Raw genomic sequence first — 19210 nt, forward strand, 5'->3', positions numbered from 1 at the left:
GTCATTCCAAAATGGATGGTGTTCAACCATTAGATTAACTATTGGTGCTGTATTATTGTGTCACCTTTTGTCAACCCTCCATCAAAAAGATGCATTTGTAATAAACACACAGCATGACAGGTTTAATCAATCTTTAATGAGAATAATATGACTAATAATGGAGGTTGTCACTCAAATGAACATTCCCGTAACTCGTGCCATTCAAAAAAAAGAATGATAGTGCATGATTTCTTCAGGGCTCTGATTGGACACAAATTGCTTCGCTGTCACCTGTGAGACACTTGTACTTTTTATGCAACCTTCAGTCTGTCACTGACAGACTGCATTAGTCCCTGTCCTGCTCACCTGTTACCAATATTGGTGGGTGAATTCAAAACAATTGACCATAAATCACAGAGAATAATAACTTCACAAAGACAGATCCCTTCTGGGAATTGACTTACAAAAGCATTCAGCTGACGTTTGTTCCTGAATGAGTTCTTACGTTTGTATAGGACACCATTTTCAAGCTGACAAGAGAATCATTTCATAATTCATGTTTTATTCCAAATAACTCAGTAAGCACCTCTAAAGGGGGAGTGAACTTCAAAGCTTCTGCGTGAAATTCTCAGGGAAGACCCCCTTGGATGAAATATTCTTGTCACGTATCCAGAGAGTTTCCTGCACACCCATGAGCCAGCCGTCATCCTATGAAAACACGCAAAAAACTGACATTAGAGTAGCCACACGCATACCGGTGCGTCAAACAATTCTGGGTGGACGTCACTGACTTGCTCGTCTGGATTGTCAAAGGCCAAAACGAGCACGACGTCTCCAACATTCAGCTCCAGTTCGTCCCCGTCAGTGGCAGCATATTCGTGGACAGCTTTGACCTGCGGCACGACATTGGAGTCAGTACAAAATTTCCCAGGAAGCACATGTGATGCTCACCTTGTAGAGGAATCCAGGAGGGAGCTTGTAGTCTGAGCTGTTGGATTCAGAACCCTGACAGAAAAGAAACAAGTCATGTCTGCGTTACTTGAGAAGAATCTAGGAAACAAGTTACAAAAAAAAGGATGAATAAAACATGTCGGGTTTACCAAACGTCAGTAAAAAGTTGACTACTATTCTAAAAGTCACCACCACCACATATTTGTGGTTTGGCATTCACAAATTCCCACATTTAATTCATTCAATGCCAGGGACGTATTTTAAGAGTCCAGATATTCAATCTCAGATACTTAAGTATTGATTTAACGCTTAATTATCTGGGATTTAATGTCCTTAATGTACTTACGATAAAAATACGTCCCCGGCCTTGAATAATTTTATATCACTCGACATAGTCCCTTGGCAAAACATGCAATAGGGTGGTGACAATGAATTTTGTCTGAAAAAGCACTCAACGCACTTCATTGTAGTTTAATGGTTCCAAAATAGCACAAAGGGGTGGCAAGCACCACTTCTGTAAAAATGCCAACCCTCAACTCATTTGAACGTAGTTCCTTAGCAAACTGCCACACAATGGTGGCAAATACATTCCTTTTGTCTAAAAGGAAGATATTCAACTTACGTCAACATAGTTCCTCTGAACCAAGGTGTCTCGAAATGGTTAATCTTTATTGTTTTGACCTTGTTACAAAAAGATGAATATATGAATGCCAAACAGTAAGTAACTAAATGGGGTAACACTGGATGTGACTTTGAATGTGATCCTTGAATTTCAGTCTAAGTTTTACACAGGAGCCCATTGAAAAGTGACCCCCGTTTGATGAGGTCCTACCTGCACTTGTTCATCATGGGCCCAGCCCCCCTGACCCCCATCGGCACCATCATCGGACCAAGTGGGCTCAGTGTACAACTCATGACGGTTTTCACCCCATTGGGGCTGCGTGTCACTCTGGGAGTCTCCTTCACTATACTGCCATTTACCCTGACCCTGCGTAGGTGACTGTTCATCTTCCTCGGCAACAGCCTGGTCATGCTTTCGGGTCAAAGGTCATGAAGCATTGCAGAGGATTTGGAAGCAACAGACGAAAGCATGTTCGCGGGGGATGTTTAGTAGATGAGTTGCAACATGCAGAAGAGGAGAACGCAACTTAAAGTACAAAGTACACTGCTTGAATATTCAAAAGAAGGGAGACCGAGCTTACCCACGAGTCCCAAGATGATGCCTTCATGCAGCAGTAAAGACAAACAAAGCAGCTTAATCAAGTGTTATGAGCTAAATGATGTTAAATGGATGTGACATACAGCTTATCAAAAGTAACACACCAATCTTTGTGTGCATGTGGGGGTGGGATAGCATCAGGCTTGCAGGGGTGGGAAGTTAACAAAAACAAACACTTAATGACTGTCTTTAATATAATACCTGGAATATTTGTACTTTTCTTGAGTACTTATTTTTATGACATCGCACTGAATAATACCGCTGTAAGAAGATGTGTACTTTTTCCCTCTTTTGTCAGAATAGGCTTGTTAGTTTTGTCAACTTATGCAGATGTTGACACTAAAACTGAAATAAAAGTTAAAAAAATGAATAAAAAATGGTCTGATTCAATGAACTATTAGGCTTTTTAGTTTATTCAACCTCTGCATGACACTAAAATTGATATAAATGTGTAAAAATAAACAGAGGTGGGCAACTTACATTTTTTTTTGCTGTTCCAACAGTCGTCGGTGCCCCACCCCGCTTACGTCATCATCAGTCTGCCATTTTTTTCACGCTGAAAATTGTAATCGTCCGCCAACGGCCGGGCCGTCAAGTTCCGTCGCACCATTCATAGACACCCCCGCCCCACTCCCAACCATGTAAGTCAGACTGCACTTAAACTATTTTTTTTTCTATTTTTGTGCTTACACTTAAAGTTAACCCAATGTCTGTAACTAATGTTGTACTGCATTTGAAACAAAAAACAGTAAGTCAACTAAGGGCTTTCACGCTAAGCTGTTGATCGAACTGCATCTGGGACGAGAACGCAATTACCAATCAAGTCCACTGGATGGCTTTATCATGCCTTGCATTCATAAACAAGTATAGAACAAGTATAGAAAAGGTTTTTCGTCCAAATTTGTCTAAATTTCATCTGTCACAGACACTACAAGTAAAACAAAGTATTGCCGAGCTTGAATTTACTAAAACAACACACTTAAGAAATTAAAAAAAAACTCTATCTTGCATTTCCTAGCCAAGAGCCATCCAGAGAAAGCATGCAAATTTGTGCAGCCATGGATTTACTTGGAAGCGTGAGCTCCTTGCAGTAGAAATGCATCCCAGAATGCTCTTTTCAGCAAGCAATTTCTTCATGTAAACCATATCTAAAGAGCAAAAACAACCATGAAAAATCTCTTAACACTTAGTTTTCACTTTACTTTTAACTTTTGGTCAGCGAGACTGTGTACAGTACACGTTTTGGTTCATGAAACAAGGACTAAGAAACGCAGCAACTACAAATGAATCTCCAGTAAAGTCAGCTGTGTTGACAACTGGTGAACTGAACCAACACAGTTTATTTACTCAACTGAATATACTTCTCCACTGCTTAGTGGTACTGCAAAGTGACATATGGTCACTGACTGTAGAGTGACATAAGTTCTTGACTACTATTTCAGTAAGCAAAAAGGAGTGTGGTGGACTGATGGCCATCTGAAGAACATCTGACGTAATGTCTATCTCGACTATTACAATGCCCGATGAAAATTGCACTTCTGACAACTTTAATTCAACCGTTTGTGTGTATTATTATTATTATTATTATTATTATTATTTTTATTATTATTATTATTATTTATTTGATTTTTTTTAGCATTCCCATCATTCATCGGACTATTGGTAAAATGAGCCGAAGTCAGCCACGGACAGTGTCAGTGCTGATGAAGTACCCACCTCTCTTAGCTCAAACTGTGAGTGATTTTAGTCACTTGCAGTTCTACAAGTAACCTGTTTGACAGTCTCAAGTTGTGTGCAGTTGTGGTCAGACTCCCTGGCTAACCTTAACCCACCTGGGCAACTGGACATGTGATGAGGGGTAAAAATTCCAAATCCAGCAGGTTGGCCCATGCCGAGGGCTCAGACTGCCCACACGGATACCCATACACGTGGGCGCACACAGGGGTTAGGGCGGGATACGAAACATCTGGCACGTTACGAGGGCTCGCTCCAACTACAGTGTATCTGCTGACCTGTGCCGTTGCGGACTCTGTGTTAATGTCAGACACGCTGTCATCCAGAGACTCTTCATGCTGCGGAGGACGGCTGGGTAACTGGCTGGGCCTCTTCCAAACACGTGCACATGCAGAAGCACATTCATCAGTATACAGCGGGACCTTGACTGAATCCATTAAAATCAAGTTGATATGGGCCGGCAGAGATTGAATTTAAATAATATTAATCGATTAAAATAACTACACTATTTTTTTTGTTATTTTTAAACTAAAATTTCACTGTGTTATATAAAAACACACAGTGAATGTAAGAAATCCATACATAAATACTATACAGGACAAGGCGAGTCAAAACATCAAAAACTGTAGGGTGTTATGCTGGTCATACTTTTGGAAGTTGTCTTTGATCTTGATCTGTATTCCTGGTTATTTAATAGTTACTTTCCTCTGTAATGCAGTGTCCTGTTGTCTACCTTGCAGTCAAGAATTCAGGCCTGCTTTTATGAAATTGTCACTAGCTGCAGTGCTGCTAACACATTACCAATGCAAACATCCGTCCGGAGTGTATTGGCACTGAAGTGTATTTTGGGATGTCCATTTACTTGTATTAATTTCTTTAGTATTTTGCTAAAGTCTCATTAAGAAAGTTTTTGTCAGTCAGATAACAGAGGACAAAGGCATTCCTCTTGGGCCAGCCTGAGGGGATGGGGGTTACTGGACCCCTGGCCACTTGACGAATGGTCAGGCGCCACATTTGGCAGAGGTGGACTACGACATGTAATTTGAGTAGTAAAGAAGGAGATAGAGGGTTTTAAGACAAGAACAAAAAGCCATGTGGGCTTTTGACCTTGTGAACCAGCCTGCTTCAACATCAGCACTATGAAACTATAGAATACATGTTTTTCCAATCAAGACGCCTGAGTCCAAGAGGTCTTCATTTTCATCACCAGCCAGCATTGGCTCACGGCAGATTCCGGGAACGCAGCTGGGCCGGAACCGCTACAAGCGGTAAAGAAATTTACCACGGCACCAAAGAACCAAACTTAAGGTGGAGCCTTGCTATTCAGCTTGTTCAAATGGTGCAGGTCCCTAATGTACTGCAATACTCATAACTGTATTTCAAATTTTGGTTGGCAACAATAAGAGAAAATAAATCAAATCAAATTTGAAAGTTTGAGAAGGAAAGGGTTTTTGTTTTGTTTTTTTCGCTACCATTGGTGGCGAGCTAGCTTCCTGGCTGTGGTTGGCTTCCTCGCTGCAACACAAAGACAGAAGGAGATAAGTGACACAAAGGTGCAACCGTGTACCTGCGAAATGACATCACACAATCACTGTCGCAAATATTGTGGCGATTGCCTTTGTAAATGAAGAAGATGTCCGCAAATCCCCTGTACAATTAACAATATATACCTGGGAGTATTGTTATATTGCCAGTATACATTTGTACTTCCAGAATTTTGTCTTCAAATATCTGTTATTTCAAGTGTTGTGACATCAATCGTATTCTTTAGCCTGTCAACATCATTTAGTATTGTGTTAAGCTAGCAGAGTTTTGTCAAGCCACACATCATTTTATTTATTTCATGTTTAGCTTGACGGTTAACTTCAATTGGGACACCCACTCTAAAACATAAGAATGGAAATCTGGGCAAGTGTTGCAGGAAATGCATGCAGCAGCCATGCAGCACTTTACCTTTTTGCCTTGTCTCCTGCCTTGGCTGCTGCACCATCTTTTCTACAGTAGGGGCCAGGGACATTGCTCTAAGGTTCGACATATTAGGGTGAAAACCTCTAAAACCGGATCGACTTACTTGATCTGCCTCTGCTCTTCAAGTTTGGTCATGATGTCATTGAGGTTTTGACTCAGCTAAGGATGAGGAAGAAAAATCGTGAAGACGGATGAAGGAAGGAGCACTGATCAGCGAATGGAAAGGAAAGCAAGAGAGGTTCACGGTGTCTCACCTTGCTCATCTCTTTGTGGAACTTCTCTTGATGATCCGCCAGACTCTGGAATGTGTTAACATAGACGCCAACACGACTTACCATGCGTAAACACACACAAGACACACACACACACACACACACACACATACAGTATTAGTCAGCTTGAATGGTTATAAATGCAGTACCTTGACCTATGACTGCTCTAATTTACTGTTTTTGATTTGTTTGTTTTTTTGCTTTGTACTTTAAACCAGAATTTTGAGTACTAACCCTTAAGCTTGGGTGGCTGTTGTGCTGCTAGCTTTTTTACTATTACTGCAGTTTAGTGTAATTAAGTTACAAAATAAACAGTTCAATCAAGGTACAATTCTGGAATGTTTAGATGTTTCACCTGTCCCACAGCACTGGAAGCTGGTCTTGTAATTCCACGTTCAGCTCTTCGAAAATCTTTTGAGAGCGACCCAGCTCCTCCTCGGCCTACACACACACACACACAAACACACACACACACACACATACAAAATGATCCATAACTCTAAATCAGTATGATCCAGTGATGGATATTAATTTTCATTTATATAATAGCATGCAACATGCATGCAATATGCACAATCCAAATGAAAATGTCACGTTATATTTGGGCAATTGACCCAGCAACGCACAGGTAATGAAATACTGTCAGACGCACGCATCAAAGACGAGAAAAACCTAAAGACATTTCCATAAGACTGTATCACTGACCTGACGAGCTCCATGATGTGTTTTGGGTGGAACCGCCAAAAACTCTCCACTGTTTGGAAAAAATTACCTCCAAACAATTTTTTTTAGAATATGTCAGTCGAACTCCAGTCCTCGAGAGCCGGTATCCTGCATGTTTGCAAAACTTCTCTATCAATCACACCTGATTCAAATGATTAGGATCATTTTCAAGCTCCTGCAGAGCTTGGTAATAAGCGAATCATTCGAATCAGGTGTGTTGGGGAGAGAAAACTGCAGAACATGCTGGAGTTCAACACAAATGAAGGAGACCAGACATTTATCTTCAGAAACCCCATCATGATTTGATGCGGAATTCCCTGTTGTGAGACTTAACTGTGGCTGTTTGGAACAGCATAACAGCATCCGATCAGTTGCGAGCAAAATGTGTGCTTAACTTTGGTTGGTGTGCTCCTTTTTTGTAATGTGTGTGCTTTTTTCATTTACTTGTGGTTCCTGTTTTGCACTTGTTTTGTCTCTAGTAATGTGCTTTTTTGTTTGGTTTGCAAAGTCTTTGGTTTTTGTGTTTTTGTTTGATAGTGTCTTTTGTAATGTGTTTTTATTTTTTGTTTGCCATTAATTTTCTTGTTTGCTTTTTTTTGTTTCGGGATTCCTAACTTGCAATTGTGTTTCCTCTTTTGTAATGGGCTTTTGTTCTTTCTTCGTGAATCAAAGTGGGGTTCGCGGACCCCCGGGGGTCCGTGACCTAAGTGCAGGGTGTCCGTGAAATAATTTGGGTGTTTTGAACATGATTTTGTTTATGTTTGTTTATGTTTCAACAGTTACAGATTTGTGCTTTGTTGTATATATATATATATATATATATATATATATATATATATATATATATATATATATATATATATATATATATATATATATATCCTAGCGTATTATACAGTGTTGCCCTCTATATGTTTGGCTTGTCAGCATTTTGATTTGTGCTAGGTTTTCCTTTTAGTAAATGTTAGCACATGCAAATGTGTTGCATTTATAATCATACTCGTTTGCATCTAATTAACATTTTGTATCGAAGGAATATAATTTGGAATTCAGTTATATGACTGATTTAACCTAAGTAATTTTTCTACATTTAGTAAGCATATGGGACTTACCTGAGTTCTGTTTGATGTAATTTTATTTCTTTACTGTTTTACAAAATAAATTAGAGAGAGCTGTATGTGTATGCGTGTGTGTGTGTATGTTCATTTCATTTTATTTCATATTAAATTGTGAAATAATTCATGACTCGTCAATAAAGCAATGAATTCAACCCTTCAATATAATAATTTTTAAATTTGTCAAAATATGTGTTTTGTCTAAAGGTGTTTGCTAACAAGGTGATGAAGCCAGCAAAGCTTAAGTGACATTTGATCTTATTGCTGTTATTGACTGAATAATTGTCAACAACTCTTTGGGGGAGAAACTGACCAGTTTGTTATAAGGAGGCGTGCTAGACCCAGTTGTTAATTTTCTAAACTTCAGAATAGCTGAAAAGTAACAAATATTCTTGTTGTCAAATTGAATATGTTGTTGAATAAAAAGGGCACTTATGTTTGGCTTAAATGATGACTCCAAAAATGTTGAGAACCCCTGCTCTATACATTTTAATTTAGGGTCATTCATCACCTGGTTGTAGGAGAGGTTAGTCTGAGCCACCTGGTGGGCTGAGAGCAAACCCTGAGCCCAGCTTGGCGCCGCCATCTCCAACAGGGCTGCAGGCTGGCCACACACACCATGCCATTCAAAAAGAAGAAAGGGGGGGGGGGGGGGGGGGGGGGGGGGTCAAGGGCCAAGAGGAGAGGAAGTGGGAGTTTGGTAACATGCAGGAGCAACCACAAGAGGGAACAAGACAAAAGCCAACAAAAAATAATCATTCCAAACAGAGGCAATCATGTTAGTAAGGTTTTAATAAAGAACATTCGAATATGTAACAATGCATTGAAAGAGTGACTGTACTGCCGCAACCAAACAATTGAACGACTCTGTGATGCCGTAGATGTGAACAGACTGTCTTGACTTGCGGTCGGGGCAAGAGGCAGGGTGTATCGTAGACTGGTCGCCAGCCAGTCGCAGGACACATATAGAAAAAGATGTTTTTGAGTGAAAACAGTACACGCTGATGCGGTTACCTTGGCAATCTTGGCCTCGTCCTTTTTCTTGCCCTTCTGTAAAGAGGCAAAGTGGTGCCTGGCGCTGTCGAAGTCCACCATTTTACGGTCCCGCTTTGCAATACGAGCCTGTAGGGGATGCAGGAGAGTTAACAAGGGCTCATTAGCTAGTGGACGATACCCTTCCTCAAAACCGCAATCTCATGTCCAAAATGTGCAGTTAAGCCCTGTTTATTGCGCTCTGGATCATTTCCCTTTCAAATTTTACAGTAAGGCTAACACATAAGATCAACAAATTTACATCAATATATCTGGTATATTTTATTCTAATACATAACAATGTATTGCTTGTGTCTATTAAATACATAAACGCAGAAATGTTTAATTGCAATTGCAGTGGGGGTGTCTGGTTGTGTCCCGCACAATTGGATTTTTTTAAATCTAATTTTAACTGATATCTACAATATTTGTTTTCAATACTGTACAGTATTTAGATTAAAATAAAAAAAAAAACATAAAAAAACCCTGTAAAATCCATTCCAGTGGAAGTAAATAAACTCTGGTATTTATTGTGTATGTGGAATATGAAATAAACACTACCTGTTTTTACTCCATCACATGTGCAACCATTTTGCCATTTGTTGTCAATCGAAAACGACATCTCATTTGCTCAGGGGACATTCACAAGGTGAGCTCTGATTGGTGGTTATTTAGCCCTGAGCAACTGTCACGGCATTTTTAGTTGACAGTAAGTGAGCAAAATGGCCGCCGTCTGAAATGGATCAAAACTGGTGGATTTTGCAGCTTATTTCATTTTCCACTAATGCAATATTAATCAGAAGGGTCTGTTAATACTGTACTAATAATTCATAATGATGTATATTGATTACATGTACCAGTATTTAATTACCGGTATATTAATAATTAATTACAGCTGTAATTGTAATGAAAAGCTATTTGGGGTTAGCGATGAAGGTGCTCGTGGGCACGGGCCAAGAGGAAAAAAAATAAAACTAAACAAATTTAACAGGCGCTCACTGTAAAATGGACACTTTTAACACAACCACAATATTGACCCATTGAAGAACACTTAAGCACCTTGATATCTGGGAACTGAGCCAGGTATGAATCAATGGGCAGCATCGAGCTGTCTGTGATGTTCTGATGAAAGTCCAACCACAGCGTGTCGGTGTCCTACAAAACACATGCAAGCACTTAGACACACGCAGAAAATACAGTGCATCATTTAAAACTCAAATATACCCGTGTCTGTATTCTGGTGGTTGATTTGGACTTGCAGTAAATTCTAGTTCCTACTTTTCAAACGTATCTACATTTTACCTCCAAGTTATTGTCCATCTCCTTTTCTAACATCTCCTTCAGCAGGACGAAACACACGCATGCAGTTAAAGCATGAGAAAAGGGTGGAGAAGTTAAGTACAGGATGAGGAAAGAAGCAGAGATTAAAGATGGGAATCTCACCTCCACCATGGCGTTCATCTCCTCTTTTCCGAACCACTCGGGCTCATACATGTCAGCCAGGCAGTCCTGCAGCCTCCGTGACGCCTCGTGCAAAGCTTGAAGGTGTCAGAGAAGACATGACGGGAGATAGTCAGTTCTAAAGAAATGATTGCTGATAAAATGCCCGAACACAAAGCAGAAAAATGTCTAGTCCAGAGTCGGGCCAGGCCAGCCTACTGACAAGTTTTTACTAGATGAAAGCGCCCGCTAATGACTTTGCTACTCACGCATTTCCAGTAGCAGATGATGGTCAAAATAACGACAACGTTACGATGAAGAAGCACATGGAGACATTTAATTGACTCACAATGTTCTTTTAATTATCATGTGCTTGCTTAGCACTATAGGTAACCTGATGTCTAAGTAAATGTGAGCTAGCCAAGCGGAATGGGACGAGAATCCGTGAGACTGGAATGCCCAGGAGATTCTTCTTCTAGTTTTTTGGGCGATTGTTTTTGACTTGAAGTACTGTAGTTCTCCATGTACAAGTCGACCTTGCGGATATTTTTTACTTCAGTTTGGGTGAATTATGCTGTGTGGGCATAAATCGGCCACCTCAATATGGGGGTTGAAAATGAAGGAGAAAAAAAAACTCGACTTGAACTCAGAGAAATATGGTACAGTGGAGAAAAACGCACTGAGAACTTTAATATGAACCTTACCGTGCCAGATAATATAACAACACGAATGCCTCGCCATGTTTTTATCATCAAGTTGTTCCCAGAAGCGTGTCATGCCAATGACTAATTTGACTCAGCCCGAGTCAACACAACGTTGTTCTAAAACCATGTTCAATTGATTATTCAGGGTGCTAAATAAGGACTTTACTCTAATGATGGATTGTACGGTGCCAGTTTCCAGTGATTATCAAATCGTCTGGCATAAATTAGCCGCGAGCTAGCAGCACTTGAGTGCTCCATATTGTCTGGTGTGGGTCGGGTTATCTTTCCAAAGCAGTTTAATGGCCACAAATTACTCTCTTTGATGTTGACAGCCTGATAGTTGCTGTTCACTTCTTTTCTTTGACCATTATCTATTGGTGAAAGAGTTGTCTAAAATCCCAGATTATATGTATGTAAAATAAAGAAATGCTTAATGGCTATTTTTTTTAAATGGCCATTAGAATTTAACTCTTTCGGTGCCAGGTGTTATCCAAAAAGGCAACCCTTGGAGTGTCACCCGATATTGGGCATTTTTGAAGATCTTTCAAGGTCAAGAAATATTGCGTGCTATGTCGACATATGTTGAAAGACTGGATTCCATTCTTGACCTAGAAAAAGAAAGTATGATATTCTTTAATAATCATGTTCTTTTGTAATCACTGTTTGAAAATAGGTCATTTGAGTGACACTAAGCAATTTTGGACTAAAAGAGAAAATGTGCTTTTTGTAGAAAGATGTAGAAGTAGATGTAGTGTTTGTTGATGTAGAAAGACTTTGACCCTTTTTTTTTTGGTTTAGTGGCATCTGAAACATCTCAAAAGCCCTTTCCTTCGTTGCAAACATGAACAAAAACAATGAAAGAGTGTTTTTGTATATACACACATGTATATATATATATATATATATATATATATATATATATATATATATATATATATATATATATATATATATATATATATATATATAGAGAGAGAGAGAGAGAGAGAGAGGGAGAGAGAGAGAGAGAGAGATGTAGAGATGCAGCTATCAAGTATTTTGGGATTCATATAAAAAAAATATATAAAGCACATTTTGTCACTTGCTGTTGACTGAAAATGACATTTGCTCAAGGCTGAAGTAACCAATAATGTAACCAAAAGTGTACTCCTAGCCAGTAATTACCAATCACGGCTCAGCAAGTGGATGAGAAGCGATCGTTACCTGTAATGTCATTTTCAGTCACAGCAAGTGTTAAAATGTGTTTTTTATAAATATTGATTGTACTGTACATGTAAAATGATTTGGTTATCCCTCCACTAATTCATTTTGTTAGCTGCTTATCCTCACTAATGTCACAGACATGCAGGAGCCTATCCCGGCTAACACAGCTAACTGGGTAACCCTGAGCTGGTTGCCAGCTAATCGTAGGGCACCGGAGTACCTGGAGAAATCCCATGCAGGCACAGGTAGAACATGCAAACTCCACACAAGAAAGCTGTCGCCGCAATTGAACCCACAGCCTCTGCATTTAACCAGTCTTTCACCCTGCCGTCCAATTTAATTATCATCGGCAAAATACAATACATGTAATGCTGGAAATGGCCAAAGTTCAGTATCCCTTAATGTTAGCTTCTTCAACTTTTACCCAAATAACAAATAAGTTCATAATGCGGTTTCTACCGCTGTGATTTTCTGTTAGGATACTTGTACTTTTATGCAAGTATTGCATGCTGGTACTTATATAAGAGTGCTCATTAACCACATTAAAAAAAAAAAAAGGCTCGGTTTTAACCAAACTGTTTTTAGAATGCACTTTTGAATAGAGTCTACTTTGTCTTACTCTTAACTGCAGTTATATACGCTTTCAGGTCCTTCTGCAACTTGGTTCCTTCTGCCTGGGGTGAGAAAGGTCAGAGTGACAGTGAAACAAGCTACCATTATAAATATGAAGGTGACATGCAGTTGTTAATGTCAATAGGTTTTGTGAGTGAAAACTTGTGATCGTGACCATCTGCTTGTTGAAGTTGGCCACCATCTCCTCAAAGACGACATCTCTGGTCTCATCCGCTTTGCCGAGTTTCTGCAAGACCTGAAAAGCGACGAGACACATTTCCCGATGTCAGACCAGCAGCAGGGTGCAACAAAGTATTTGTAAACATAGTGTAGCAAGAATTTTTTTCAGTGGGGTGGCCAGGATGACACGACATCTCACTTAGGAGAGGCCACAAATATCCACGAGCACTCATTCACATAACTGTAACCCCCTCTGTAACTGAGGAGAATGTATTCCAACCAAAGTAGAGGTACATACAGTGAAATTGTTAAACAAATAAAATGCTTACACGCACAACCGTGCCCAATACACTCCCAATACAAGGATTCAATTTCCAAACCAATTCAACTTTATATATAAAGTGCTTTAAAACATCTATTGCTGCATGCTAAGTTGTAAAAATGACTCAGAGGCTAACAAAGAAAGTTAAAATAATAAATGAATGATATAAATACAACAAACACAACAAAACACTCAAATAATAGTCTCTTGTTGCATCGAAAGAAAAATGTGTTAAAGACAACTTTTAAAAACACATGGATGCTGCACTATCTCATGCTAAATCGGATTATTAAAACAGGTCATTTAAATTAAGATTGTTTTTGTTTGTTTCATTTCTTGTTCGTTTTTTCTTTCACACTCAATTATTTCTTGGCCATTGTTTTTTTTTTTTATGCTAGTACTAGTTTATACTTTAGGAAAAGAGTAGAATCTTTATTATTTATTCTTCTACATACACATTGTGAGTACATTTACCACCTTTTGTCACAAGTGTTAGATGCTACAAATGTGCCTGATGCCTTTTTTGTCACTTTGACCTTAAGATAAAGCCAGGTGTTGGTTGGTGTGTTTGTCACCAGGTCGCTAACATAGTCAGATGAGCAGTACCAGCAAGCCCACATACGGGACTTTCCCACAGCTTGCAATACACTCTCCTATTTCATCCTCTAACGCCACCAAGAGGCTTGACCTTGGTGCTGCGGGAGAACACAAGAGACTTCAGCAATCCATTCATTCTCTATGCATTGCTTGTCCTCACTTGGCTCATGGGCAGTGTTGGGCAAGTTACTTTAAAACTGTAATTCATTATTTGTAAGTTATTACTGTAATTTCAAAGTTATCAGATACATTATAATATTACTGTATTCGAAATGTAAGGCATTACAGTACACTACTACTGCATTACTTTTATGTTACTCTCACCACCATAAGTGGGAAGATGGATTAGCCATTCTAAATGTAGCTCATCACGCTCATTACACATCCAGGGGAAGGTTGATTTCAGGCTAAAAAAACAGTACAAATCATTTGCTCTGTATTGTAGTGTAAACCCTTAAAGACAAGACAAGATAGAGAATCCTTTTTATTTCTTTTTTGTATTTGAATCCCTTTATTAATTAGCTTCACAGCATAGTGATGCATTGTTTATGCTTAGTGCCTTCCGCATTTCACTGTTAATATTCAAATTCAAGTTCAGCCATCTAGTTTAGGGACAGACCTTACAAAAATACTGTAGATGGTTTGGGAGGGGCCAACATCAGCAGTTAGCCTACATCACCGTTATTGTATTTAACATGAGTTTGTGTATGCTTCATCTTGATACACATTGAGCAAAACTGTTTAAAGACTATAGCAATTGGTCCGTGAAAATTAGCGTTAGCTTAACCTTGTCATTATTGCTAATTTCAAAATGGCGGCGAATCCACTGTGGATAGCGTCAGAATATTTTCTACACTCGACAAGTCTCCTAACCTCTTGAGATGGAAGAGACATCCCTGAGCGAGAGTATGATCATTTTGCCTGCTTTGTTTAATCACCACTCTCCCTCGCCACCACGAGTTTTCTTTTTGCTAAATTCACGTTACTGTGGCTCCACTCGAAATGATTTGTCAAATTACTGTTGCCATTTCACAAAGTGAACTGCTACTCTTTAATTATATTCTTCTTGTCTGAACACGAACTGAACGTAATGGGCGTGTGTGTCCATCTTGTGTACATATTGTCCATATTCAACCTGTCGTCTGCTGTTGCCGCCCGCTGATCTCTGCTGTGGTGGATAGTAATAACATTTTCTCCTACTATGTCATTTTTTTGTGCTGAATTTGGGGGGAAAAAAACAACGCTTTCAACCTTAAAAACACGTAATGCATTGCGTTACTCTCGTTACTACCAGTAAAATATTACTATTTTTGTGTGTGTAATCGCGTTACAGCAACAAGTAATGCATTACAGTAATTACATTATATATAAAACATATATATTATATTACAACATATTATATATAAAACATATATAATATATGTTTATATATAAAACAAATATAAAACTGACACAAAATGGCCAAAATGACACCTAATAATAGCTTGTGAGGCTTCAAACAAGAATTGGACACGGAGTGTCACAGCAAGTGGTAACAGCCATACAGAGAGAATGGATGACTCATAGAAAGGCATACAAGTGCAAGTGGACACCCTTAGAAATAAATAGGAATAGGTCACCAATAAAAAACAAAACAAAAAAACACCTATTGTAATATTTTCCCTGACAACAAAAGTTTACAGAAGTTCACCTGTAAAGGTTATAGAGCACAAAGGTTCAACCTGAAATTCAAGCCAAAAGTCCATTTCCCAAACATTTTGTGAGAAGTATATGTGCCCATATTTTTCCCCTGGGGTCCACATCTAGGAAAATTAAAGATTTATAGGCCCCTTTGGAATTATTTACCTTCGTATAGCAATGAATGATAAAAATCAAACTTACAACCAATTGGATATCGATTGGAAATTGTAGTTATAAGAAAACTTAATCACAGCTTTCTGTTAATTGGTGATAAGCAAGTTTTACACCCCTGCATTGAGTTCATCGCCATATGGAAACCAAAACAAGAGAATCGAAAGGGACAATTTTGGGTCATTGGACCTTGATAAAGAAAGGAAGTGGAGAAAACCAATTTTGTTTATTAGCTTTACTCATTGACCAGAAATGTTGTTACTGTTTTAGTTTTCACTACTTGCAATCATACCTAAGGACAATTTAGGATCCTCAATTAAACTAAGGCGCATCAATTTTAAATGTGGGTGGAAGCCACAATTTGGGGGAAAAAAAAAAGAAAAAAAACCCCACAAGCACAGAGAAACCACGCAAACTCAACACAGGAAGGTCAGGGTTTAGAATGGAACCGCTTTGCTTTCAAGATAAAACTATTCAATAGAACCCCGTATATCCGCTAGTTCAATGCCTCACGCATGACCGCAATGTGCCAGTGTTCAATTTCGCAAGCCAAAAATACATACGGACACTTTGTGGCTATGAGCAAAATGAGGAAGCAGGGGTAGGGGAACTATTCATAGACGTGCGGCCCCTCACCCCGCTTCTGGCACTCAGGTGAACTGAGAGTCTTGCGAGGAAAGGGGGACGAGTGTGTAGACCAAGCAGGGTTTTAGATTCACATGACTCATCTCAGAGGCCGGAGAGAGCCTAACAACCCAAAAACACCAAGACTTTGTTTTCTTTTGGCTGCTTTACTCACTAACGTGTCTTCAGAATGATGAGCAATGAGGGCTTTTGTGGCTGCAAGGCGATGCCAGTGAGCGGACAGCTGCAGCCTACCCCCAACGCCCCCTGTCCCCCACGAGTCCGACAGCCGGCCCTCATACGAAGGATGAAAGGCTGACCTTCTTTGGGACTACCAAAAAGCTGCTTGAGCCAATCCATTACTTTACATTATATCTTTTGATATCGCTCGTCCATATAGAAGCAAACACCTTGGGCCCCATCGCTATCAGTAATTCAAAATATCTATCTATCTATCCATCCATCCATCCATCCATCCATTCAACCATCATCATCATCCATCCATGCATCCATCCATCCTTACAATCTACTGCTACATCAGCTAATTAGCTAGCTTTCTCCATTTGACATCTACACTTTAATGTTCCGTACTGAACAAAAAGTTTCTTGTTTATCATATGGGCCCATTAGATAGATCGTGAGCGACCTGGAGCTTGTGAAGGGAGTGTGGATGGCTTGCATGGTAACTGTGGGTATATTTTAAATACTTTAATATATAATAATAAAGATTGAAGTGGCTAAGAGACTAGGCACCCCTGATGAATCTGATTTTTACATATATGTTTTATTGAGGTACTTTCAGCACTTTACAGTGGACAAAGCTTTCTTTTGAGAGCAAATGTTTGACTTTGTATCTTCACGCAATCAAACTTTTTTTAAAATGTGTATTTAATTTTACCTCCCCATCAAAACCATATCAAATTTCTCCAGGAAAGAAAAGAAAATTCTTCTTTAAATCACTTGAGGTTCATCATATGATTTAATGAGGTTTCATTAGTCTCCCTCTTCTGGAAGAGTAGCGACCACGCAGCAATGTGAGTATGTTTGTATGTACTGTATGAAAATATGAGGGTATGTATGAATCCAATCCAATCCAATTTCATTTGTTAAGCACTTTAAAATAACCACAGCTGACCAAAGTGCAGTACAGAAAAATAAAAACGTCGTAAAAACAGACACAACAGCATATGTATGTATGTATGTATGTATGTATGTATGTATGTATGTATGTATGTATGCATGTATGTATGTATGTATGTATGTATGTATGTATGTATGTATGTATGTATGCGTGTATGCATGTATTTATTTATTTGTTTGTTTGTTTGTTTGTCTGTTTGTTTGTTGTAATGGCGGCCTGGAATAAAATTGGAAGCGCACAAATGCATACCGTACGCATGTCATAAAGGCGATTTTAAAATAGCCAATGAAGTAGAGTGCAATATGTTGTACTACCTAATCCACTCATTGAATTGTGGTCTGGATTGACTTTACAGTGAGCAAGATCCTTAGGTGAGCTCAGGAGGTGAAATAACAAACGAGTGAAAGGTTTTGTTGTACCTTCTCCTGCGCTCTGCTCAGCCTCTTCTGGACCGTGATGGCCAATTTGCCGGCGGTGACCCCTTTCCCAGTGCTCCCAGTCTCGGCCATGACTCGCTGCGTTCTGGGCTGAGGCGGTTCCGAGTGACAAGCGTCTCCAGTGAATACGAAGTGTGCGTAATGGCCAACGGACGCAGAGTTTGCTCGCTGCGCGTAACTTTAATCCTGTTGGAGCTTCTTAAAGGAGCAGTACGTAATTTAATCCGGATTTTGTGTGGGCCCACAGGAACAAGGGAAGGAACGTGTCATGGACGTGGAACAGAGACCTTCTGCTCTGCTAATTCATGAAGACTTGCACTCTAAATGTGAACCTATTAGGTTTCCTCCTCATCTTGCTCTTAAAGGCGAAGCGCTGCTGGTATTATTAGGCGACACCTGGCGTGTGCGGCTTTCCGGCCCATGCTTTATCCATCCCCATTGACTCGCACTTTGCCGGCCAGTCAATTGGGAAGCACATGCAGGCAAAAACCACCAGAGGGCACTGGTCAAGTCAAGTTACAGAGTCGTCACGTTTGTTCAAATAGAATCCAATCACAAAAGTCTCAAAGGGCTTTGCGAGAAAAAAAAGAGTCACAGAGAGCTTCGTAGATTGCACAGTCCCTGAACCGAACTCCCGGTGAGGCAAGGAAAATCTCAAAATCCCATCTGGAGAAAAATGAGCAACCTTGAGAAGGAGCCACAGATGGGAAGAGACCCCCACCCTCACCCAAATCTTGGGAATGAAACGGGGCCAACTAGAAAAATCCCACACAAGCATGGGGATAGCATGCACACTTAAACAGGAAGGCTGGAGTCAAAAACAAACCCATGATCTCTGCACAGTAAGACGGACATGCTCATAATGAAATAATGCCTTCATTTTTACACATTTATTTCCCACCCTCTTTCAAAAAATAAATATGTTCTCACTCTCTCATTACTATGAACTGAAAATCTGAAATACACAGCAACATCTCCCAAAATACGTCACTGTCACGTCCAAGTTTCAGAAAAGGAATGATGCTGCACAGCACAGGAACGGCAATCTTTAAAGTACGCTGAGCATATTCAAATGAAGCACTTTTGTTTTGAACCCCACATTTACA

General features: G+C 39.6%; 1 protein-coding gene across 9 annotated transcripts; it reads right to left on the bottom strand.

Moving 5' to 3' along the window:
- Nucleotides 1–116: 116 nt before the first annotated feature.
- bin1b (bridging integrator 1b) lies at nt 117–18425 on the bottom strand. Of its 9 annotated transcripts, XM_088408322.1 has the most exons (19): nt 18087–18407; nt 13128–13208; nt 12960–13014; nt 10437–10531; nt 10296–10331; nt 10053–10148; nt 8976–9083; nt 8473–8565; nt 6479–6564; nt 6106–6181; nt 5955–6010; nt 5837–5878; nt 5356–5398; nt 4162–4254; nt 2133–2153; nt 1763–1963; nt 931–984; nt 771–872; nt 117–687 (listed from the first exon to the last, which is right to left on the bottom strand). In XM_088408322.1, exons 1-19 carry the CDS (start codon nt 18174–18176, stop codon nt 586–588), a joined length of 1530 nt encoding a protein of 509 aa, XP_088264448.1. In that variant the 5' UTR covers nt 18177–18407; the 3' UTR covers nt 117–585. The 9 variants fall into 9 exon arrangements, with proteins under 9 accessions (XP_088264448.1, XP_088264457.1, XP_088264454.1 ...); XM_088408331.1 differs by lacking the exons at nt 8473–8565; nt 10296–10331 and adding an exon at nt 3982–4053 and having other exon boundaries at nt 18087–18425; XM_088408328.1 differs by lacking the exon at nt 1763–1963 and having other exon boundaries at nt 18087–18425.
- Nucleotides 18426–19210: the final 785 nt, after the last annotated feature.

Source organism: Hippichthys cyanospilos, chromosome 2 (genome assembly GCF_059441005.1).
Source record: "Hippichthys cyanospilos isolate Australia breed blue-spotted pipefish chromosome 2, RoL_Hcya_1.0, whole genome shotgun sequence".
In the NCBI taxonomy this organism is placed as follows: domain Eukaryota; kingdom Metazoa; phylum Chordata; class Actinopteri; order Syngnathiformes; family Syngnathidae; genus Hippichthys; species Hippichthys cyanospilos.